Consider the following 26,538-nt stretch of genomic DNA (forward strand, 5'->3'; position numbering starts at 1 on the left):
CAAAAGCAATTGCAACAAAGGCAAAAATTGACAAATGGGATCTAATTAAACAGCTTCTGCACTGCAAAAGAAACTTTCATCAGAGTGAACAGACAACCTAAAGAATGGGAGAAAAATTTTACCATCTATTCATCTGACAAAGGTATAATATCCAGCATCTACAAGGAACTTAAACAAATGTACAAGAAAAAAACAACCCCATTAAAAAACGGGCAAAGGATGTGAATAGAAACTTCTCAAAAGAAAATATACATGCAGCCAACATATATATTTTAAAAAGCTCAACTTTAATGATTAGAGAAATGTAAATCAAAACCACAGTGAGATATCATCCCATGCCTGTCAGAAAAGCAATTATTAAAAAGTCAAAAAGCAACAGATGCAGATTAGGTTGCACAGAAAGAATGTTTTTACACTGTTGGTGGGTGCGTAAATTAGTTCAACCATTGTGGAAGACAGTGTGGTCATTCCTCAAAAACCTACAGGCAGAAATACTATTTGACTCAGCAATTCAAATCCTGGGTATATACCCCAAAAATATAAATCATTTTATTATAAGGACACACACACACCTGTGTTCAATGTAGCACTATTCACAATAGCAAATATATGGAATCAACCCAAATACTCATCAGTGATAGACTGCATAAAGAAAGTTCACACATACACCATGGAATACTGTGCCACCACAAAAAGGAATGAGATTATGTCCTTTGCAGGGCCATAGATGGAGTCGGAAGCCGTTATCCTCAGCAAACTAATGCAGGAACAGAAAACCAAACTCCTTATGTTCTTACTTGTAAGTGGGAGCTGAATGATGAGAACTCCTGGACACATGATGAGGAACAATGCACACTGAGGCCTGTTGGTGAGAGGGGTGTGTAGGGGGAGGGATAGCATCAGAAAGAATAGCTAATGGATGCTGGGCTTAGTATTCAGGTTATGGGATGATCTATGCAGCAGATCACCATGGCACACGTTTACCTATGTAACAAACCTGCACATCCTGTACAGGCACCCTAAACTTAAAAGAAAAGTTGAAGATAAAAAAGGTGAATTACATGTTATGTGACTTTCACCTTAATGAAACTTTTCATTTAACATGGGAGAGACTGAAATAAAAGATCAAGGAAATTTTCATACATTTGAAAAAAAAGACTCAGTTAATTAAGAATAGGAAAGAACGTCCTCAACCTGATAAAACATATTTATGAAAAAACTATAGCCAATATATAATGCTAAAAAACTGAATGTTTGCCCCAAATGTCAGGGCAAGGATGTCTGCTCTCACTACTGTCACACATTTTACTGGAGACTTTATTTTCATTATAGCATGTATCACTGCTGATTTATCTTGATTTTTATACTTGTTCATTTTTGTCTTTTTCCCATGATGTCAGAGACATTGTCTGTCTTGTTCTTCCTATGATAGTGTTTGGCACAAGGTTGGTATTCAATGAATATTTATTGAATGAATGAACTTTCTGGTAGTATTGTATAAGTGAGGTACACTTGTGTGACAAAAACATTTCTATGCCACTTACTTTTCCTCATGAAAACTTTGTTACCAAAAGTTTTATTTTCATCATATATTCCCAGAAAGTAGTTGTCCACAAAAAAATTTTTGTAAAATTTTTCTCCCATATACACACTCCTTCTCCAAGGAAATTCTTTGATAGCCTGACTTTGGCTCATTGATGTCTCCCATAATATGCCTGTTGTTTTATCCAGCATGAGTCATGAATTTTTCTAATAGAATTTCTCCCTTGTGTAGTGGGTTGAATCATGTGCCCAAAAAACACCTATCCCCCGAGAACCTCAGCATATGAACTTATTTCAAAATAGGGTCTTTGCAGATGTAAATAAAAAAAAAAAAAAAAAAAAAAACAGGGTCTCACTCTATTGCTCAGGCTGGAGTGGAGTGGCATTGCAGATGTAAATTAAAAACAAACAAACAAACAAACAGGGTCTCACTCTATTGCTCAGGCTGGAGTGGAGTGACATAATCCCAGCTCACTGCAACCTCCGCCTCCCAGGTTCAAGCAATTCAGCTGCCTCAGCCTCCCAAGCAGCTGAGATTACAGGCATCCGCCACCATGCCCAGCTAAGTTTTGTATTTTTAGTAGAGACAGGATTTCACCATGTTAGTCAGGCTGATCTCAAACTCCTAATCTTGTGATCCGCCTGCCTTGGCCTCCCAAAGTGCTGGAATTACAGGCATGAGCCACCCTACCTGGCTGCTGCAGATGTAAATAGTAAGTAGTTAAGATGAGGCTCTACTAGATTAAGGTGGCCCCTAAGCCCAATGACTGTCATCCTTGTAAGAGGAGCAGAACTGCAGAGACACACACAGGAAAGAAAGGTCATGTGACATTGGAGGCAGAGACTGTAGTGATACCGCTGTAAGCCGTGGAACGTGAAGGATGGCTGAGGGCCAGCAGAAGCTGCAGAGGGGCAACAGAAGATTCTTCCCTAGGGATTTCCAAGGGAGGAAGGGAGGCCCTGCTGCCACCTCGATCCTCGATGTCTAGCCTCCAAAACTGTGAGAGAATAAATTTCCGTTATTTTAAGTCACCAAGTTTGCGGTCATTTGTTAAGGTGGCCCAAGGAAACTGGTATACCTTGCTATACCACATGATGTTTTTATTAGTTTTATAATAGTAATCTTATGTCATAATTTGCTTTTCCAACTACTATTCTGTTGGAAAGCACATGTTGAAATCATTTTACTTTACCATTAAATTAGTCAACACTCAGAATGGTTCCATATTCAAAGCTATTGTCCTACTTTTATGTTTCATTTTATTTGTTTCACTTATTTTTCTCAGAAGTAATATACCCTTACCAAAAATTCTTTTGGAAATTTAATTTTTCTTTTTCTCTGTCTAGGTATGCTGTTATCAAGTGTCAGCTTGCTAGAAAAAATAGAATGCCTCAAGAAGTCAATCACTTAATGGAAGGAATTAAGCTCTGCCCAATTCTAGGTAAATTGATTTGCCCTATTTGTTTTGCTTTTATAACTAACATACGATGAATAATATGCATAACTTTAAGCTTTTTTTCAGTTTAAATAAGTTCAAATATATGAGGGCTAGTTCTCGCGTTCTCCTTTTAACGTTGCTTTAACTTTTTCTGGCTTTCCAAATTAATTTGGTAAATTATTCACATGGTAATTGGAACTTTGAAAAAATTGAGTTACTTACATTGCCAAGCTCACTACCTTTTAATAGGTCGATATACAATTTGACATTTTAAGGCTAAATTCAAAATATGAAAAAGCAGCCAAAACACACAGAGCATGAATACACTGATTTCTAAAATTCATTGTATGTTCAAAGATACGTGCAATATGGCTGAAAAGAAAGAAACAGTGCTGAGTTGGTTTTTGTGCTCCTTTATAAGTTACAGTTTACTTGTTGGGATAGGTTGAGAGTGAGTCTTCAGCAGGAAGAGAGAGCTGGTAACTTATCATGGAAGTCAGCTAGTATAGAGGGGAAAGCACAACATTTGGGGTTAGAGAACTTAGTTTAGATCCCAGTTCTGTGCTATTATGGAAAGGTCATGTAACACTTGAACTCAGTTTTTTCATCCTCAGCTAGTAGTACTGTGTACATGGAAGATGTTCAACAAGTCCTAGTTGCTAATATACCACCCTAACTCACAGGATTCTTGTGACTAAATGACTTCATGTACATACAAGTTCTTTGTAAACTAAAAAGTACTATAAAATAATAGTTACTGTTTTTTCCTGTCACCTGGCCACTAAACATCACAGCATATAAATGCCAGGCACTGGCAATCGCCTTCTTTCAGTGATTTTCCGAGGGCCCTGCCCCCATATCTCCAAGTTTCTTTTCCCTGTTCAGTATCGACCTCCTTCCCTCGCACTTGTTTTGGTGTGCCACTCAGATTCACTCCTCTGTATTATCAGCCTCAGTCTCCTCCATTTGGCTCTGCCTTCTTCCAAATTTCAGGGTACCTGCAAGATAGGTAATGTTGCCTTCTCCGGCCTTACTCCCTGTTTTCTCCATGATTTCCCTACTCCTCTCTGCAATCTCTTTCAACATTCCCGCCGTCTTCACCAGTGGAAGAGATCATTTGGTTAAGTTGATGTGATCACAGTAATTTCTGTCTATGCTTTGTCAGACTGGTGACAAAGCTGTCTCTATAGCTTAGCTCTGCTTATGTTTTTGCCAGGTCTAAAATCCTTTCATCGTTTCCCATGTCCTTCAGGATAACATTTAGACTCTTTTAACATTGGAAAGTCCTTAATGTTCTAATACTTGTCTCTGACTTTGCGTGGCATTCCCTACCACTTTCCCCCTCACACCCTAAATGCTACACTAATCTATTGGGTCATGATTGTTCCCTCCCTCATTTCACAAAAACAATTTTGAGCAGTACACTGTGTTTTCTCATACCTCTACTCTAAATGCTCCTCTCTTCCCTTCTTTCCTTTCTAATACCTGTGCATCCTTTGAGATTCAGTTCGGGTATTACCTTCTCTAGGAAACTTTCTCTGTGGGTTATCATAGCACTTCCACCATAGCCATGTCATGCTCTATTTGTTTTCTATTGCTCTGTCACAAATTAGCACACACTGAATGCTTTAAAACAACACACATTTGTTATTTCACTGTTTCTGTGGGCCTAGAGTACAGGCACAGCTTAGCTGAATCCTCTGCTTAAGGTCTCAGAAAGCCGCAATCAAGACATCAGTTGTGCTGCATTCTCAGCCTAATGGTTTGAATGGAGGAAGACTCTGTTTCCCAGCCCAGTGAGGTTGTCCACAGATTCATTTTCTTCTATCTTTAGGAATGGACGCCCTGGCTTCTGGCTGGGTATATGCTGGAGGCTTCCCACAACTGCTGAGGGCTGCACACAGTTCCTTGCCATGTGTGCTCTCCCTGCAGCAAGGCCTCCTACTTTATCCAGCCAACAGGAAGAGTCTTTAAAAAGTCTGATAGCAAGATGGAGTCGTATATGACGTTAACACAATCATGGGAGTGAGACCTCATCACTTACGTCATATTTTATTGGTTAGAAGTCATGGGTCCCATCCACACTCAGAAAGGAGGAGTTTATATTAAGGTGTAAATACCAGACTGCAGGGATTCTGGGGGCTACCTTGGAGTCTGTCCAGCACACATGCTGGTTGTCATTCTTTTTATTGCTGATCTCCTTTGAAAAAGAGTGAGCTTCTTGAGGGAAGGGACTGCTCACCTCCAGATTTTCCACAGCACAGTGGTTGCACACAGTAGCTATCAATGCTCATGAAAAAATGAATAAATAAATAGTAGGATGAAGTAGAATTGTCATGTTTTTATCTGCCTTGTGATTTTGGGGGTGGGGGGAAGGTAAAACCCCATGATGACTGGGAAAAAGGCAAGCTGGAAAAGATAACATTTGAAGTTTAATGTGCAGAAACTGATCAGCTCTCCAGTGCTGAGCCTTGTTCTCTTTGATCACAGAATAGACTCTTCTTTATGTCTACTCTGGAAGAGACTATACCTGAGAGGTTGTGGTAAATTTGATTGTTGTTCAGAAATATTCATTCCTGCTCCACCTACATGAACAAAATATACTTCCTTGCCCTCTGACTTTGAGCTTTTCCCTGTTTTCATCAATGGAATATTAGTGGGTGTAATGTGCCCCCAGGGTTTGGAAAGGAAGTGCATGATTTGGCTTGCTCTTTTTCTCTTCTGCCGTCATCACAAGAGCATGCCTGCACTGGCCCTCTGATCAGAGAAAGATTCAAGGCATAGATCCGAGCTTGCCCAGCCAAGTTTCCCAGCCATTCCCCAGCCAGAGAAGCCAACCACCTATTGCCTGCTGACCTGTGACCAAAACAAATACATATTGCTGATGTCACTAAGCTTTTGTGGTTGTTTATCATATAGCAAGAGAGTTATTATGCAGCAAGGTTGAACTTACATAGGTTATCCAAGGAAAGTATGTCTCAGAAAAGGAAATAACTGTGTGTTCCTCTTGGAGAGAAGGATCGCATGTCATAGTTTCCCAATGGGAGAAACTCACCAGAGATTTAGCAGGTGGGAGGGAAGTGAAGCCATTATGCTTGGGAAGGTGTTCACATCAAGCATGGCAGGTTCCTCAGATATGTGTTTTCACATGTCTCTCCACAGTCTCTCTTCACAGACATGGTGGCTGCACAGATATCTTCATGAACTCATTGTTCTTTTCACACTTTGAGTGGCTAAATGTGTGCAGCTCCTTGTACTCCTTGAGCTCCTGGTTTCCCACTCATGTCAGTGCCTCAGGTTAAAGTGGGTCACAGCTGTTTTTTCAATTCTCTAGCTGTAGCTTCCAGATCTTCACTCCCCTGGGTCCTCCCATACCTGGATAATCCCGAATTCCTGTGTTAGACTCTCACTCTTGTATTACTTGTAGTGGCTCTGTTTTTGTAACTGTACCCAGACTGAAAACAGAACTTAGTAGAAATAACCCATTTGGCAACCATCAGAGCCCATCAGTCAGCACAGATTTTAGCATCTCATTAGCTAAACTATTTTCAGATTAAAAAATAAATTATCAGAGGCAGAGTTTCCATGATCCAACCCGAGAAAGGCATGCAAAATATAAGGCAGTTAGAATTTGTACTTTCATAACTTATTTTGTTAACAAAGTAACAAAATCCCCACCTTTATTACAGATTCCAACCACCAAATCCAAGGTGGATCTCAGAGGGATTTATAATGCTTAAGATTTCCTGGAGGAGAGAAATTCAAAATAATATTTTTTTATGTTGTAAAGAAACATTTCTATATTTGTTTTGCATTATACTCTGCTAATCTAGCCAGGTTTCCTTTTTTGCCTCCTGGGAGTTTTTAACAGGACAGGAATTAAGAGGGCAAATAGTCAAGGTGGTTGATTCCCAGCATTCATTCACAGCAGCAACTGATGTCAGCCAATCACAGTGATCCCATTTCCCTCTCCAGTAACTAGTTTAGAAATGGGGCTGGGCACAGTGGCTCACACTTGTAATCCCAACACTTTGGGAGGCCAGTGTGGGCTGGTCACCTGAGGTCAGGAGTTTGAGACCAGCCTGGCCAACATGATAAAACTCCATCCCTACTAAAAACACAAAAATTAGCTGGGCATGGTGGTGCATGCCTGTAGTCCCAGTTTCTTGGGAGGCTGAGGTAGGGGGATTGCTTGATCCTGGGAGGTGGAGGTTGCAGTGAGCTGAGAGCTCAGCACTGTACTCTAGCCAGGGTGACAAGAGTGAAACCTTGCTTCAAAAAAAAAAAAAAAAAAAAGAAAGAAAGAAAGAAAAGAAAAAAGAAATGGCATGTGACAGGATTCTGCCTGAGGTGAAACATGCTGGGTGCTTCAGGGGATGATTTTCCCACATCCACTCTTAAAAACCAGACCTTTTAAAATTTTTATTTATTTATTTTTATTATACTTTAAGTTCTGGGGTACATATGCAGATCATGCAAGTTTGTTACATAGGCATACATGTGCCATGGTGGTTTGCTGCATCCACCCCCTGTCATCTACATTAGATATTTCTCCTAATGTTAGCCCTCTCCCATACCCCCAGCCCCTGCTACTCCTCCCCAAACCCCCCACCCCCTGACAAGCCCCGCTGTGTGATGTTGCCCTCCCTGTGTCCATGTGTTCTCATTGTTCAACACCCACTTATAAGTGAGAACATTCGGTGTTTGGTTTTCTGTTCTTGTGTTAGTTTGCTGAGAATGATGGTTTCCAGCTTCATCCATGTCCCTGCAAAGGACATGAACTCATCCTTTTTATGGCTGCATAGTATTCCATGGTGTATATGTGACACATTTTCTTTATCTAGTCTATCATTGATGGGCATTTGGGTTGGTTCCAAGTCTTTGCTATTGTAAACAGTGCCGCAATAAACATACATGTGTATGTGTCTTTATAATTGAATGTTTTATAATCATTTGGGTATATACCCAGTAATGGGATTGCTGGGTCAAATGGTATTTCTAGTTCTAGATCCTTGAGGGATCACCACACTGTCTTCCACAATGGTTGAATTAATTTACACTCCCATCAATAGTGTAAAAGTGTTCCTATTTCTCCCCATCCTCTCCAGCATCTGTTGTCTCCTGATTTTTTAATGATTGCCATTCTAACTGGCATGAGGTAGTATCTCAATAAGGTTTTGATTTGCATTTCTCTAGTGACCAGTGATGATGAGCTTTTTTTCATATGTTTGTTGGCTGAATAAATGTCTTCTTTTGAGAAGTGTCTGTTCATACCCTTTGCCCACTTTTTGATGGGTTGTTTTTTTCTTATAAATTTTTTTAAGTTCTTTGTAGATTCTGGATATTAGCCCTTTGTCAGATGGGTAGATTGCAAAATTTTTTTTTTCTCATTCTGTTGATTGCCACTTCACTCTAATATAGTTTCTTTTGCTGTGCAGAAGCTCTTAAGTTTAATTAGATCACATTTGTCTATTTTGGCTTTTGTTGCCAATGCTTTTGATGTTTTAGTCATGAAGTCCTTGCCCATGCCTCTGTCCTGAATGGTATTGCCTAGGTTTTCTTCTAGGGTTTTTATGGTATTAGGTCTTATATTTAAATCTTTAATCTATCTGGAGTTAATATTTGTGTAAGGTGTAAGGAAGGGATCCAGTTTTAGCTTTCTACATACAGCTAGCCAGTTTTCCCAACCCCATATTAAATAGGGAACCCTTTCCCCATTGCTTGTTTTTGTCAGGTTTGGCAAGAAGACCACTTTTTCCTCTGGATTTTGCTGTGTCTGGTGTGGTTACCAGAATGGCCATAGCTCTCTTGCCGTGCATCTGAAGATGAAGACAACACCTCAGACAGTAAAGCATGCAGTGAAAAGAACTATGTCCTCCGTGACATTGTAGAGTCACTGCAACAGTCAATCCAGCCCTCCACTCTGGCTTTTCTCTTATGTGAGATAAAACATTCTCTTATTGTTTAAACCGGGTTGACTTGGCTTTATATTTCTTGTAATCAAAAGCATGTGGAGTCAGAAAGGCCCAAACATGGTTAGAAAGAGCTGGAGTTCATCCATCAGTAATATGTTCATGGAAAACAAAGTAGATATTTTTGTCAAGGCACAGACAGAATTTAGTCTTAAATTAATTACAAGTAAATATTAGTATCAAAAGTACAAAAATTAAAAATCACTGGAGGCTTCAGGATACCCATAGGATAATGGCGACTGTGTAAACTCAAATCTCTCTGTGTATCTTTCTCTCCTTTTTGTTTTGTTTTGAGATGGAGTCTCACTCTGTCACCCAGGCTGGCGTACAGTGGCTTGATCTCAGCTCACTGCAACCTCCGCCTCCTGGGTTCAAGCGATTCTCCTGGCTCAGCCTCCAGAGCAGCTGAGATTACAGGTTCCTGCCACCACACCTGGCTAGTTTTTGTATTTTTGGTAGAGACAGGGATTCACCATGTTGGCCAGGCTGGTCTCGAATCCGTGACCTCAAATGATCCACCTGCCTTGGCCTCCAAAAATGCTGGGATTACAGGTGTAAGCCACCATGCCTGGCCTCTCTATGTATCTTTCTATAAACCAAAGACAGAAAAAAACAGTCACTTGTAGCCCATGTCTATAATGTAAGGAGGCAACAAATATTACAGGGTTCATTTCATATGTAAGTGAGTGAAATAAGCACAGAAGGCAAACAGAATTTGTCCTGCAACCCATAATAGGCAGTGAACCCAGAGGCAACCAGGAAAAAGGGAAGAGAATGCAGTGATCTTTTAGAGTTAACAGAACACAAATAGTGCCAACTAGAGTTCATCCCCAGAAAGCAAGATCCCCATGCTGTATGGAAATATAGATCTAGAAACGTAGACATTAGATCTATATCCTTCTTTTGAAACGTATCATCAGTTTATTTTCCTGTTTATATGGCCTATGTGATAAAGATGAAAGTCCTTTGCATGACATATGAAGCTTTCCTGATCTGGCCTCAGCCTCCCTTCCAGCTCGACAAAACTTTTTGTGTACTATAACATTGTGTTTTTGGATAGACAAATCTAGGATGAGTCTTGTTACTAGCTGGATATCTTTGGTCAAGTTACTATAGGTTGCTCAGACTCAGTTTCCTCAGCTGTAAAATAATAATAATACCTGCCCATCATGAGTGTTGTGTCTGAGTTAAATATCATCCCTATGGACTGCTTAGCATTGCACCTGGCACAGTGGAAGTACGGGTGCATCCACTCTAATCACCCCTAACCCTGTCAAGTCCTCGCATACCTTTGTGCTTATATGATGTGTGCTATTTTTTCTATCTAATGTTTTCTCACCTCCTTTTCTGTATAGCAAACTGCTCCCCATGTTTCAAAGTCTGAGTCTGTTTTCACTTAGACATAGTGATTCCCTCCCTGGGTTCCCAAAGCAGCTTTTCCCCTGCACATCAACTGGCCCTTAGCAGGGACTCAGTAAATATATGTTCAAGAGTGGACGAACAAAGCATAAAAAGATTGAGCAAGATGGAAAGAAATGACTTATGACAAATAAAGTTACTTATAAAACACGAAGTTTAGAAAGTTTAAAAAAGGTTGCTCACATTCGTTCAGATGGTCTTTAGCATTATCCTACAAATGCAGGAGCTTCTCTTTTCATTGTTTTTCCTGTTATAACTATTAAATTTCTATTTTTCATAATTCTCACCACAGATGAAATTTTTCTTGAGTCACCAACTGCAACAAATGGCATCACAGACACTTATGAAATGGAGGAGGAGGAGGAGTGGAAGAATGACTATTCATTATATGCTTCACTATATGAAAATGACACAGACGAGCCCAGGGAAGAGGAAGTGGAAGATCTGATCTCCTGGACCAACACTCTCAATACAAATACTTTAGAAGATTAAGCAGCACAGGATTTAAAAAGTAAACAGCCTCCACCACAGCCCAGCATTGTGGAGCCGTTTTGGAAGACTCTCAGAACTTGGATTCCATTTTTTTCAAGTTGTTCTCATCCTCTCACTGCAAGTACAAATTTGAAATATAAGTACAAATCAAATATAAGTAAAGATGTTGCTTTGGCTTTTTTCAGTGCTGCTTCTTTAGAACTAACTTACCCAAGTTAGGGGTGTTCGTTGCTAGATGCTAATCAATGGGGTTACACTCCCACGGTGTCTTGCCGGCAGGAAATGGGTTGGAAAGAGGCTGGGATAGGAGGGGAGCAGTTAAGAGCCTAAGAGGCTGGACATGAACCCGAGAAGAGGGATCTATACATGGACCTACCTCTGCCTGGTTTCTTGTCTTGTTTTCTCCATATTCAAGGAATGAGATGTCACTATTTACAAATGTTCCTCTTCTGTTTTATCTTAGAGTACATCCCATTTTCTCTTCAACCTTGACCTTCTATCTCCTCACATTCTAACTGTATTTTCTCTGTCTCTTTGCCATGTTGTCTCCTGTACGCATGCTTGCATATCTCCTATTCTAAAATATGCCTCTGCCTTTGGCCCTCCATCTCTGCTTACCTCACCATTATTCACTCACGTTTCTCAGTCAGATTTCTTGATAGTAGCCTATCATTCTGTCTCTCTATTTCTTTCATACATTTCACATCTGCATCTACTGCACAATGAAATCTATCTTCCACTCATTCTGCTCCACTAAAATTTGCCGGGATCACCAGTCATTTTCTTATTGCCAAAACTCATGTTTGATATTATTGATCATCTTATTTTGAAATGTTTATTGCCATGGCTTCATGGCTTCAAAGAGACCTATTTTGAGGCCTACATACCTACACACATACATCTCCTCAAAAACGCCACACACATCTGTGTGTCTGACCTTGGGTATAGTTGTTAAATATGTCTCTCTCTCATTTCTAGGGAAACTGATTTTAGTTCTCACAGAAAAAAGAAAGCTCTGCTACATGCATCGAGTCCCTTGGCACTTTCCCGGCTAGCTAAATATTTCCGAGCCTACCTCAGACAGTAGGGCCCCAAATGACTATAGTGCCTAACTTTTGCTATCCCCCTCTAACCAGAACCACAACATTCTGACGGCTAGCCCAGATTTCCCCCTCCTTTTACAGTGCCAAAGTACAGTCATGAGCCAACTCATGGCTTGGTAACAATGAGGAGAGTTGTTTTTACACCCAAAGATAAGAACTGCTCAGAAAGGCCCATCCCATGCCTCGGTCAAACCATAGGATATAGTTGAAAGATGCATTTTGCTGATGATCCCACCAACAGAAGCCAGGACTTTGACCTTCTGTCATTCTAGAAGGACAAATACGTAGGCTGTCAACAGATAAACAGCAGTCACCAAGAAATTAAACCCAAAGGACCAAAATATTTCCTTGATACCAGCTACCACATATTCTATTTTCTATTCAATCTAAATCTTTCTTTCAAGACAGGGAAGTTACACCTGTTGCTTTTTTTTTGTTGCAGCCATGAGACCTGAGGATGGAAGCAGGGTGCTGAGGGGAGATGGGAAGATCTGAAGTTTTTGGAGTAAAGGCATTAGTCAGTAGAACAGGGGATTTATTTAATTACCTTCACAATATCGCTGGCCATTTACTGTGGATCTCCAACAGGGACCTCCTTTCTACCCCTAGCCCTTGTTGAAACGTTCTTTTGGGATCCAGCCTAATGCTCTTTTTTATACACTTTTCTTGGACAGTCTTGCCACTATCAGAGTTTTACCACCCGCTCTTGTTCTCATTCTCTGACTTGTTTCTGCCTGTTTTAAAAGACATCTTCCCTTCCATGTCTCCTATGCATCTGAAATGCAACATGCCCCAACTTAAGCTCATTTCCTCCTCCTCTTCCCACCCCCATAAGACCTCCCTGTGCCTCTTGTTCCTGCTTTCAATTAATGGAACAATCTCGAGATTAAAAACTTAGGGGGCATTGTAGACTTCTCTCTTTCACTATGGCCAGTTAGTCACTAGGACGTGCAGAATTTCCTTTTATATACGTTAAGTCCCTGTTTTCCTCCCTGTCCTTGCCATCACTCTGTATTATGAAGCCCTTTTAATTGATAGGTGATATTATACTTTTCTTTGATGACATCACTAACCTTCCTAAAATCCTTCAAAGAAACTCTGCCTAATAGATAATGTCCAAATCATAATACCCTTCATGAGTCAGCCCTCACCCACTCTTTCTACAGCTCCCCGCCTTGTGTGTCTTAGTCCATTTGGGCTGCTACAAAAAAGTATCATAAATTAGATCGTATACAAAGAGTAGAAATGTATTTCTCACACTTCTGGAAACTTGGAGATCCAAGATCAAGGTGCCAGTAGATTCGGTATCTGGTGAGAGGCTACTTCCTGGTCCGTAGATGGCCATCTTTTCATTATAACTTCACAGGGCAGAAGGGGTGAGGGGTCCCTCTTAGACCTCACAGATCCTATTTATGAGGGCTTCACTCCCATGACCAAATAATTTCCCAAAGGCCATACTGGAGAAATGGTACCTCCGGATACCATTCCCTTGGGGGTTAGGATGTCAATATGTGAATTTGGGTGGACACATACATTCAGACCACAGCGTAGTGCCTCATATTACCGAACTTGTACGCCCCCTCCTCGCCCCCACATAACAGCATTTTCCTGCTTCCCTGCCTTTGCTTGTGCCATTTCCTCTACCTAGGATTCCTTTTCTCCATCTTCTCTTGGCTAATGCCTGTTCAGCCCCTAAAACTCATCTCAGGCATCACTTCCAGAGTTTCCTCTGCACTCCACACATCCCACCCAGGCTGGGTCGCTCTCTGGCTCTCTGGCTGTCACTCTGTGGGCACCATAGCAGATGTGTATGTGTCTGCAGTTTTCTTGGAATTGTCTGTTTGCCTATTTACCTCTCCCATTAACCCATCAAAGCAGAAGCCACCCAGACAGAATCCATCCTAACAATATTTGATAATATAGGACTACATTCCAAGAGCTGCCACAGTGCCTCAAACATAAGCTCCTGTTTCACTGTGTTAGAGTCTACTGTTAAAAAATAAACTTGGAAATTTTTATCAAATAAGTGAATTCAAAAGTAACAAAAAAGGAACCTTTAATAACAAGCATAAGTACCTTGAGAGAGCTGATTCTGGAAGGAGGCACTAGGTTTTTCTTTTTTTTTTTTTTTTTTGAGACGGAGTCTTGCTCTGTCACCCAGGCTGGAGTGCAGTGGCACAATCTCAGCTCACTGCAACCTCCACCTCCTGGGTTCAAGCGATTCTTCCACCTCAGCCTCCTGAGTAGCTGGGACCACAGGTGTGTGCCACCATGCCCCTAACTTTTTTGTATTTTTAGTAGAGACAGGATTTCACCGTGTTGGCCAGGATGGTCTCGATCTCTTGACCTCATGATCCACCCGCCTCGGCCTCCCAAAGTGCTGGGATTATAGGTGTGAGCCACCACGCCCGGCCAGCACTAGGTTTTTAAAAACAGCTTTATTGAGGAATGATTGACAGGGAAGAAGTTGAACTATTTAAAGTACACAATGTAAGCTTTTGTATGTGATGCATCCATGTAATCCTGCAACTATCAATATTGGGAACATATCCATCACCCCAAAAGTTTCCCCTGCTTCATGATGATACGTCTCTCCTGCTCCTATTTTCTGCCCTTACTTTTCATCCCCTGTCAATCACTGGTCTACTTTCTGTCACTGCCAATTAGTTTGCAATTTCTAGTTTTATACAAATGAAATTATGCTGTAAATGCTTGTTTTGTGTGGCCCATTTCACTCAGCATAATTATTTTGAGATTTCTTTATCTTTTGTATATATAATTTCATTTTTATTGCTGAGTAGTATTCCACTGTATGGATATACCACAACTGGGTTATACATTCACCTATTGGTGGACATTTGTGTTATTTCCAGTTCGAGATGATTACAAATATAAAAGTTGCTATAGCAAATCCATTCTAAGATGATTGACAGTGAGTCAAACTCTTATATAATCCTTGAGTGTAAATAGAAGCTGTGTCTTCTGGTCAATAGAACATAGCAAAGGTGATGCGATGCCACTGCTGTCATTACATTATGTCATATTAGACTCCATCTTAAGCAAACTAGAGAGGGATTCTCCTGCTAGCTTAGAAGAAGTAAGCTGTCATGCGGGAAGGCGACCTGACAGGAATTGCTGGCAACTGCAGGAGCTGAGAGGAGCCACTGGCTGACAGTCAACAAGAAAATAGGGACCTTGGTCCTACGAACTCAAGAAATTGAATTCTGTCAACAACCATGTAAGCTGTTTTGACCTGCTAACTTTGTGATAATTTGTTTATAGTGATAGAAAATTAATGCAGCTTGTATGAACATTTGTGTATAAGTGTTTACATGGACTATAGTTTCTCTTGGGTAAATAGAACTGAAATGGCTGGATCATATGGTAGGTGTATGTTTAAGTTTTAAAGAAATTGTTAGGGCTGAATATGGTAGCTCACACCTATAATCCCCACACTTTGGGAGGCTGAGGCATGGGGATTGCTTGAGTTCAAGACTAGTCCTGGGCAACATAGTGAAACCCCTATCTCTATTAAAAAGAAGAAAGAAAGAAGGGAGGGAAAAGGGAGAAAGGTAGGAAATTGTTTTGTTTTGGGGTTTTTCTTGAGATGGGGGTCTCACTCTGTCACCCAGGCTGGAGTGCAGTGGCACAATCATAGCTCACTGCAGCCTCAACCTTCCAGGTTCAAATGATCCTCCCACCCCAGCTTCCCGAGTAGCTGGGACTACAGGCACCCACCACTGTGCCTGCCTAATTAAACAAATTTTTTTTTCTTTTTTTCTTTTTCTTTTTTTTTTTTTTTGTAGAGATGGGCTCTCAGTCTGTTGCCCAGACTGGTCTCGAACTCTTAGGCTTCAGCAATCCTCCTTCCTAAGCCTCCCAAAGTGCTCAAATTACAAGTGTGAGTTACTACACCCGGCCTGGTCAATCTTTTAAATGTTAGCCATTCTAAGATGTGTAGAAGATTCTCATTTTAATTTGTATTTCCCCAAAGACTGTGATGATGAGCATTTTCTTATGTGCTTATTTGCAAACCTTTTAACTTCTTTAATGAAACGTTTTATCCAAATCTTTTGCCTATTTTCTACTGGGATGTTTGTTTTCCTTTTATTAAGTTTTGAGAGTTCTTATGTATTCTGGATGCAAGTTCTTTATCAGATAAATGATTTACAGATATATAACTTGCAAACTAGTGACAAGTCTGTTTTTGTCTTTTCATTACCTTATTTATTTATTTGAGACAGAGTCACTTTGTCTCCCAGGCTGGAGTGCAGTGGTGCAATCTCAGCTCACTGCAACTTTCACCTCCCGGGTTCAAGCAATTCTCTTGCCTCAGCCTCCTGAGTAACTGGGATTACGGCATGCACCGTGATGGTCAGCTAATTTTTATCTTTTCTTTTAGTAGAGATATGGTTTTACCATGTTGGCCAGGCTGGTCTTGAACTCCTGACCTCAAGCAATCTGCCCACTTAAGCCTCCCAAAGTGCTGGGACTATAGGCATGAGCCACCATGCCCAGCCTCATTACCTTAACAATGTCTTTCAGAGAGCAGAAGTTTTGAATTTTGATAAAGTCTAACTTAATAAATTCTTTTATAGATTGTGCTTTTGATGTTCTTATAAATAATTGCCTAATCCAAAGTCACAAAGATTTTTATTTTACTGTAGAAATTTTTTAATTTTAGGTTTTCTATTTAGGTCTGTGATCCACTAAGAATTAATTTTTATATGGATTCAAGGAACTACCCATACGCATTTTTTATATGGATGCAAGGATTGGCGTTTATGTGGTTTTTTGCCTGCCTGCTCCAGTTTTTTTTTTTTAACTTCCTTCCCTCTCTTCTTTTTTTGCATATTTAATTGTTCCAACCCACTTGCTTAAAAGACTATCCTTTCTCCACTGAATTGTCTTAATGCCCTTGTTGAAAATCGATGATCTGTATATGCGTGTGTCTATTTCTAGACTACGCTGTTCTACTGATATGTGTATCTGTCTTTATGCCAATACTGCATTGTCTTGATTACTATAGCTTTATTACGTATCTAAAAATAAGGTAATGCTAACCCTCTAGCTTTGTTCTCCTTTTTAAAAGTTGTTTTAGCTATTTTACCTCCTTTACATTTCCATATAAATTTTGGAATCAGTCCATCAGTGCCTCCAAAAAATCATTTGGGGATTTTGACTGGGATTGCATTGAATCTATGGCTCAGTCTGGGGAGGGTGACATTTTATAGATTCATACACTAAGTCTTCTGTCATTAAGTCTTCATTTATTTGGGCGTTCTATAATATCTTTTAGCAATGCGTTCTAATGTTCTGTTGTCCACATGTTGCGTATCGTTTGTCAGATTTTTCCCTAAGTATTTTTTGGCACACTCTTCTAAATAGTGTTATTCTTAAATTTCTAATTATTATTTGCTAGTATATAGAAATACAATTTAGTTCTGCATGTTGATCTTGTGTCTTGCATCTTGCAATATTGCCAGTCTCATTAGTTCTAGTATCTATGTTGTCAATGTAAAGACAGTTTTGCTTCTTCCTTTTCCATCTAGCTGCACTTATTTCTTTTGTTGACTTACTGAGCTAGCTAGAATCCCTAGTATGATATTGAAAAGAATCAATGTAAACAGATGCCCTTGTCTTGTTCCTAAACTTAGGAGGAAAGCTTGTGGTCTTTTATCATTAAGTACAAAGTTAGCTGTAGATTTTTCAAAGATACCCTTTATTCAGTTGAAGAAGTTTCTGCAATTCCTAGTTTGCTGTGAGTTTTCATCAGAAATAGAAGTTAGATTCTGTTTAATGCTTTTTCTATGTCTATTAAGATGAACATACAATTTTTCTTTTTTAGTTTATTAATATGGTAACTTACATTGATTTATTTCTTTTAGAAGTTTACATCTCTGTTCTTGAGAGAAACTGGCTGTAGTTTTCTTTTCTTGAAATGTGTTTGTCTAGGTTTGGTATCAGAGTAATGCAAGCCTCATAAAATGAATTGGGAAAATTCAGTTCTCTTTAATTTTCTGAAAGAGTTTTTGTAGAATTTGTATAATTTCATCCTTATGTTTTTGGTAAAATTCACCAACATGTCACAGAAGTTTTTCATTACCAGTTTGTAATTATATTTTCTATTTTTAGGTTCAAACAGAAAAAATTAATAAATGAAAACCAAAATAGAAGTATTTTTTTTTAATTCCAGTTAAGTATATTTCCTACTCTTTAACATAGAAGAAGCAGCACGGGATGATGATTAGGAGCCCAGATTCTAGAACCAAACCGCCTGGACCCACCCCATGCTGACTAGCTGTGTGACCTTGGGCAAGTTACTTAACCTTCCTTTACCTTGGCTTCCTCATCAAGTCAAGAATAGATAATAGCCAGGCACAGTGGCTCATGCCTGTAATCCCAACGCTTTGGGAGAATGAGCTGGGAGGATCACTTGAACCCAGGAGCTCAAGACCAACCTGGGCAACATAGTGAGACTCCTGTCTCTACAAAACAATTTTTTAAAAAATTAGCCAAGTGTGGTGGCACATGCCTATAGTTCTAGCTATTCAGGAGGCTGTAGTGGGAGGATCGCTTGAAACTGGGAGATCGAGGCTGCAGTGATCTGTGATCATGCCACTACATTCCAGCCTGGATGACAGAGCAAGACCTTGTCTCAAAAAAACAAAACAAAACATAACACACCTAGGTTTCTATGGTTGTTGAGAAAACCAAATAAATGCATCAATTCTTCAATATTTATAAAGTGCTAAGAATAGCACCTGGCCTATAGTAACCACTATATATGTGTTTGATAAAATAAAAAACAAACTTTACCTTTATTTAGTTAATTGATCTCATGTACTATAAAAATAATTCAGATTCAGAGGGCCCGAACTGAAGTGTATAAAACTGCATTTAAAAAAATTATCCAGCTGATTCTGATGAAGATGATCAGTTATGACACTTTGAGACACAACGTAATTCTGAAGTTAATTTCAAATATGGTTAACATGGCATGCCAAATCATGACATTTGATAACAGAGTGTCTCATGTATAGTAAGTACAGCTCCACAACTGACTCATACCTTCCATTGGATATGATGTCAGACTTGAAGTTAAGGTTCTATAGAAACGTGAGGCCCCAGCCCCATTGTGATCAATCTGGATGGATTCTGAGAAGAGAAGAGAGAAGCAGGAAACTTCATTTTAAAAAGTGCTCTAAATTAGCGGGCGTGGTGGCGCATTCCTATAGTCTCAGCGGCTCAGGTAGCCTAGGGCACAAGAATCGCTTGAACCTGGGATACGGAGGTTGCAGTGAGCAGAGACCGTGCCACTGCACTCCAGGCTGGGTGACAGAGCAAGACTCTGTCTTAAAATTTAAAAATAAAAATAAATAAATATTCTAAAGTTTTGCATGTGCGCCGTTGTCAACCCATGTTTTTTAAACTTGCGTTGTTTAGACTCCACTCCGCCTCCAGATGGCGCCAGTTAGCTATGCCGTGCACTTAAGTCTTAAGAGGCACTCTTGGAAGCCAGGCGCCAAGCAAGTCTCCTTTAAAGGCTTGTAGGGCACATGACCACTTTCTAAGAGTGGAATGCTTTCTTTTCCCTCCCAAGGAAGATGTTTACTCAGTTCTAGGAAAGATTTACTAAAAGAAAATAACCCAAAGCCTACAAATTATTCACGTTGATAAAATCATAGAACCAACCTGGAGAAATCAGTCTTCACCACTACCTTCAGGCAGGACCACACAGAAACCACCCTCTTGTAGATGAGAATAAGCCTGTTTTTTGTTTAATGATTTCCAGTCATCAGCGCATCCACTGAGAGCTGCTTCCTCTCCTACCTGAGAGAGGGAGAGATTTCCCTAGGGGCTGACGGAGAGTTAGAAGGCTCCAGGGCCTACCTGCCACCTAGGCCTCCTTTGCCTCCCTGCTGCTCCCTTACAGACCATGGATGCCCCTAAGGAGGAAATGCACAGTGATGCTTTGTCGGCTGGGGGATGATGGGGGATCCTGTGCATCTCTGTTATTTGGCAGTTAACTAAGAATTGAAGGAGACCCAGAGTTAAATTCAAGCCACTCTCTCCAGAGAGTGAGATCTCAAACCTTATCTAAATATTCAACTCCAGTATTTAACCACCTCCCAGGAGAGAGTTCTTTCTGGCTAATCTGATTCCCAGATGCAAAAGTATAAGCCCACTTGATTTGGGGTTTTCATCATAAAAGATGGAGTGCAGCTGGCTCTCATTTTCTGAGCAATATCCTTTAATAGATCTGAAGGCTAATTTTAAATGTTCTATACCCTTCTGCGATCTGTACTAACCAACCCCAGACCTTTTTGTTTTTTGTTACGGACTCTCAATGTTCAAACCCTCTTCCCAACTCTTCATCTCACTTTCAAGTTCCAGGGACCAGACTGGAATTTAAATGAAAAGTGATCACTTGAACAGCCAAGGGTAATTATATTTACAAGTTGAATTCTGTTTCAACAAATACAATGACAACATCCAACCTGATCTCCTGAGGCGTTTTGCATGTCTCAACAACTAGCTCATGTTAACAATACTTCACTGATAGAAAGAAAACGTTTTTTTGTTGAGGAGAAAATTATATATACTAGATGTGTTCACAAGTTGCCATCCATTTTGAAGTAAAACTGTGTAACTAAGATATTGTTCTCATTAATAAGTGTATGTATATTAATTAACTTAGAATATGTCTAAAATAAACCTCAGTTTCACCAGTGAGGGCTATTAATAAGATGATATTACTTTAGTGTTCAAAATTGTGTAAAGAACTCTGAGTTCTCATAGCGTGTGACTGCTAGGAGTCAACTTTTTCCTACGTTCAGTGGCAAGTCACAAAAGATCTACTAGAGGATTAAAGACGTAGGGGCTCTTTTTTTTTTTTTTTTTTTTTCCCCCCACAAAATAAGGAACCCTTACATGGGCAGTTGCTGGGATTGGTCCAGCTAGTTGTGCAATGAAGCAATCAAAGACCAGGCTTTTTCTCTTTCCACACTGCCATTTTTAGGATGTTGGCTTTCGTCTCCATGCCTTTTGCTTCATGATTACAAGATGGCTGCTAGAAGACCGGGCAAGGTGGCTCATGCCTGTAATCCCAGCGCTTTGGAAGACCAAGACAGAAGGATTGCTTGAGTCCAGGAGTTTGAAACCAACCTGGGTAATATAGTAAGAACCTGTCTCTACTAAAAAATTTTTTTTAAGTTAGCCGAGAACGGTGGCATGTACCGCAGGAGGCTGAGGCGGGAGGATAGCTTGAGCACAAGAGCTCTAGGTTGCAGTAAGTTATGATCATGCACCACTGCACTCCAGCCTGGGCAACAGAGTAAGACTGTCTCAAAAAAGAAAAGTCGGATAGAGTTCCAGACTTCATCTGTTTGTTCAAGATAGGAAGAAGGGGAGGAGAGGGAAGGAAAGCGACGCTGGCTGTTACATCTGTGCTAGAGCGAAGGGCTACCTCAAGGTGACTCAGTGTCCTTAATGCTAGAAATCAAACTGCTAGCAAAATTTTAAAAATCGGTTCTGTTAACAACATGGTTTGTCCATACTCATTTAGTCATTCATTGCTGATTCAACAGGTAGTTGACAATGGCCTTCACCACATTTTAACATGCATTAGTAATTGGTAAGTGAAAGGATAATTTTATGTATTTTAAAAAACAGTTTACATTTTTGTGTTTTTGCACTTGCAGAAATGTCCGATTCCCTTTGAAGAAGATGGAAGACAGAGAATCTGGGCATTTACCTCTTGGTTAGGTGACCAAATAGCCTGGGTGGGCTAGGATCGGGGTTTCTAAGATTTGAAATGAGTTGACATAAAAGGGGCCCTAAAACTGGATTTTCCTTTAAGTAATTTCTTCCCAGTCTTGGATTAGAGCAAACTGTAGGGTGATTAGGCCCACTCTGCATTTCAGCATTCGTAGGTTTCAATGGAGTAAACAGTCCATTGGTACCTCGTCAATGAGGACGTGCTTAGATCACAACACAGCAGAACACAGGTAGCAGCAGTCAGGCTGGTCAGGCCCAGGTGGCCCCAGAAAGAGATGGCTTAATGTCAGCCTGCAGTGTAAGATGCAGGTCTAGGATCCAAGAGACCTAGACAGGGCCTGGGGGAACAGGGGCTCTATGATTAAGAGCAATTTGTTTAATATCTAAGAGCAATAAACTACAGTGGTCTGGACCTGAGGCTTTAGTGAAAAATAAGATTCACCATTCAAGACTTTGTTAGAAAAGCTCTGAGTTGCACAGCTGATTTCGTTCTATCGATAAGAACGTTCTGAGACTTAAGTATCCAGTCCCCCTAGACCTGGGGACGCCCAGCTGATAGCCTTATTGATAAAATTTAAAGTCCTGTGCCATTGTCCCGTATAAAACATTTAACTTTCACAAAGAGAATCAGAAAAGTTTAATAATTCTTTTTTATCTTTAACTTGGTGTTTGATTATGTTAATTTTATTAATTTGGCCAAAAATGAGAAGAGAGCCATATCAAAAGAAATCTAAAGAATGTTCTCAGGCTCTCAAGAAAGCTAAATGGACATGAACCTGAGGAGCATGCTGTATTGTTTGGTTTGAGCATAGAAATGGTATCCTGTCTCATTCTGGCAAAAAATAAAAATACAATTATGAATAAAAGATTTGGACATTGTTTTTAGTCTGAATTTTCTTACAAAGCTTGGAAAACTTAGATTCAAGTAGATGGAATCTTTTAAACCCAATTTGTCTTTTAGTTTAAAAAGAGATCATGTGAATTTAAAGAAAAATATTAATTTCTATGCTTTAAAAAACAAGCTATTTCCCCCAAATCTGTTAGTTCAGTTTATTCTAAAGCTAAGTCATAAGTACAATCTTTCTGTGAACAAGGGTTCTCTGGTTTTAGATATAGACAAATCCCTGTTAATCCATCCCAACATCTACAAGGGCATGGCAGTAGATTTATTGATCACAAAAGTTAACTTTTGCTGTGTAACAAACCACCCACAAACTTTGTGGCTCAAACAGCAGCCATTTATTTAACTCACAATGCTTCATAACAGCAGTTTGGAGCAGAGTCAGCTTCTCCGATTATAGCAGTGGGGCTCGTCCGTGTATCTGCCGTCAGCATCCAGCTTAGCTGAAGTCTGTCTGGTCTAGGGAGCCCTCAACTGGGACAGCTTGTCTTTGTTTTTCTTGGTCTTTCATCCTTCGAAAGACAGGCTTGGTCATGAGCAACTGGACAGGTATCCAGAGAGAGAAAGGAAATGTTCAAGGTCTCTTGAGGCCTGGGTTCAGAGCAGGCACAGCATTACTTCTAAATTATTGGCCAAAACAGGTCCAGACCAGACTTGAGAGGAGGGTGAATCGAGTGTTGATAGGAAGACTCTTTATAGGAAGGACTGCAAAGGCCTGTTACCAAAGAGATAAATGCAAGGGGGAGTGAAGAATTTTGATCACTTTTGCATCTAGTACAGAAAGCATAGATAAATCAATAGAACCCTCTCTCTACTACTAGGGGGAAAAAAGTCTCCAATCGTTCATTCGTGTGCCAGGCCTTGTAGTAGGCAATAGGGATAGTGCAGGAGATACTTCAATATTAGATCATTACCATGCAATGTGAATTATGAAAGGACAGGCCTGTCCTAGATAAATAGAAGCAAGTTGCCCCCAAATTTTATGCCAAGACAGGTTCTTTGTCTATTTGGCAAAAAGCAAGATACCTCTAATTTTTAATTTATATAGATTATTTTTTAAAAATTGATCATAATAACCATATTTGGAGATCTGCCTTCATTTCTCCTGGCTCTAGAATTTATGTTCCAAACAGACTGGAATTCTGTTTTTCTTAACTGCTGTAGCCTTTTTGCCTTCAACAGTGTCTGACAGGTGCTAGGTACTCAATAATTGTTTAAATCTTGCCTTAAAGTCCCTTTGTCATGGAACTATGTAGACAGCAGACAAGAGAAGGCAGTGACAATGGTGCTTTCGTGGTGGGGCAGAATCTTCTGTGTGTTCTCATTGGTGTACACGAGTTATCTTTGTTCTTTTTTGTTGCTTATATATATTTTTTCTGGCGTTATGATTTAATAAGAGGACATGTAGCAGAGTAAATATTGCTCATCTGATGCAGTGATCATTTCTAGCTATGGTTGGCAGTGGGGCGAGATTGAGGTAGGATAAGGGATACATTTTTGGTGTTTGGATCAATGTGTTTGTAAATTGGAGAATATGGCAGTCATAGCAGAGAAGAAACAGAAGAACAGACACTCCATTTTTATTCTTCCAGAACTTCAAGTCTAGGTTTTACTTTCTCACTCCTGAACAATGGCAGTGACTTTGGAGGGAACATGGGGCCATCGGCTGATTCTTTTGTTTATTCACTCACTTAGGTACGTATTCAATAAATATTTATTGAGTTGGGATAAAGAGAAGTGATGTGATAGGTGAAGTTACAGCTTGGGTTGGGAGTCATGGGGGCAGGAAGACACTTAATCCAGATTTAAGAACTCAGGAAAAGCTTCCTGCATGAAGCAGCATCCAAACTGAGTTCTGAAGAATAAGTGGAGTTAACCGAGCGATGAAGAGAATTGGGGGAGAGTGCATGGGCCAAGGGAACAGCGTACCTTGCAACCTACCAGACACAGGAGCGGGGATACAACCCCTGAGAAGACCTGAAAAGAGTTGGATGTAACTGTATTGCAGAATTGATGGGCAAGAGATGAGAGAAATGAGGTAAGACAAAGAGGCAGGGGCCTGACCATGCTGGAGACAGGAACCCAGGTGAGAAGTGATGGACATCTGCCAACCACGGACCAGAGAGAAGACAAAAAGCAGATGGATTCCAGGTTGTATAGAAGGCAAAATTAGCAAGACTTGGTGATGAATTGAACTCCAGGAAAGAGTCCAATTCTGGTTGACATGAGGGATGATGGAGACATTTACTAAAATAAAGGATTAAGAAATTTTGAATGGGATAAAATATTGCTAATAAGTTGAGATCACCACAGACAGGCTGACTATTTTTTACTTCCAGGGTCAAACTAAATATCCATTTTAATCTGATCTCAAATGGAAAAAGCTGGGTTCTGGATTCAGCCAGACTCGATTCAGACCTGTGTGCCAGGCTTTGTAATATGACCCTGGACAATTTACGGAGGATCTCTGAGCCTTACTTCCTTCATTGTGAAATGGAGAAAATAACAGTATATTTCATAGAGTCATGATTGGAGTTAAATAATAATGCATATAAAGTGCTTCACACAGTGTCAGTTTCAATAAATGCTAGCTAGAATTATTGTATCTGAAGATGGTGGAAAGAAACGGCAAGAGAATTAGGCGCAAAGGCTGCTCAGAACAGAAGCGGAGCTAGGCGGGAAACGAGAAAGAGATCAGGCCTGGGGAATCTCTGGCGAAGAGATCAGGCCTGGGGACATGCAGCGGGCTCTGACCCCTGGACTTTTGCCACGACATTTTATCCCAGTGAAAGTTTGATGCGAGATGTGCTTGCTTCCCACCCCGGAACAATCTGAGCTGCTTCCCCCCAACCCACCCAGTCCCTTATTACTCCTGCAGTAATTTTATCTGCTTCCCAAATTCCCAGCACTACATTAGATGCTAATGCTCTAGAAAGTGCACATTAAAGACTTCCTTTCAACAAGAAAGAGTTTGGGTTCTACAGCACTGCATTCAAGTGCACAGCTCTGGAGCCACACTGCCTGGACTCCCATCTAACCACCACCAAACACTGGCTGTGGTAAGCAACACCTCTATGTGCCCTGGTTCCTAATCTGATTTAAGAGTAGTAACCGCTAAGAAGGTTTATGTGAGGATTGAATGAGTTAATAGTTGTAAAGCACCTAGAGCAATTGCTAGTCCAAGTTCAAGTTAGCCCTGAGTAAGTGTTAGCTATTATCACAGTGTCGGAAGAAACCCAGGAGAGCCAGGCGAGTACCTCTTTAGGCCCTGTGTCCTGAGCCAAAGCAGTGTCCAAACCAGTGGCCAAGGAGAGGCAGCCGGTGGCGCGGGATAGCCCACCCTGTGGTGGGAGGAGATAACCATGGCAGTACTTACCAGTTCTCAGTTGCTCTTTCAGTTAAGTTCACGATTCATGGGGTAGGTATTATTCCCCTTGTAGAGACGAGGCAACTGAGGCTCAAATAAGTTAAAGATATTTGCTGACATTAGAACCCAAGACTTGATAAGGGCATTAATATTTTATTCTGCTGGGAAAAGTCAGAGGTCAACTGAAATATAGTTTGGGAGCCCATGAATGGCCAGAATCCAAATGGCACACCCAAGAAAATGAAAAATGGCAGGGAGTGGGAAACCACAATTCTGGTGTTCTTGATGGAGATTCTTTTGTTTGCGTGACAGTTGCCTCTCTGGGACCCTGCAGTGGCCCCCACCCCCTGCCTGGCTTGAGTAGGGGCTGCACGATCACATGTGCCCACCTCTTCTTCCAGCCTGGCTGACCTGGCAGGCTGCCAGCCTAACAGCCAGGGCATTTCAGGAGGCCTGATTTTAATAAATTTCTATTTCCTGCAGAAAACCGGTTTTTTCAGTGGCTTTGTAACCCAACCATTTT

General features: G+C 40.4%; 1 protein-coding gene across 1 annotated transcript in view; it reads left to right on the top strand.

Annotated features, from left to right (window-relative positions):
• Positions 1-12,984, top strand: part of UBE2U (ubiquitin conjugating enzyme E2 U) — a 67,209-nt gene extending 54,225 nt beyond the window's left edge. The window contains exons 9-10 of the mRNA XM_039474196.2: positions 2,890-2,984; positions 10,665-12,984. Coding sequence (XP_039330130.1) covers positions 2,890-2,984; positions 10,665-10,864 — 295 coding nt within the window. The 3' untranslated portion in view covers positions 10,865-12,984. The remainder of the gene's footprint in view (positions 1-2,889; positions 2,985-10,664) is intronic.
• The last annotated feature ends 13,554 nt before the right edge of the window (positions 12,985-26,538 follow it).

The sequence above is a fragment of the Saimiri boliviensis genome, chromosome 11, assembly GCF_048565385.1.
Source record: "Saimiri boliviensis isolate mSaiBol1 chromosome 11, mSaiBol1.pri, whole genome shotgun sequence".
NCBI lineage: Eukaryota > Metazoa > Chordata > Mammalia > Primates > Cebidae > Saimiri > Saimiri boliviensis.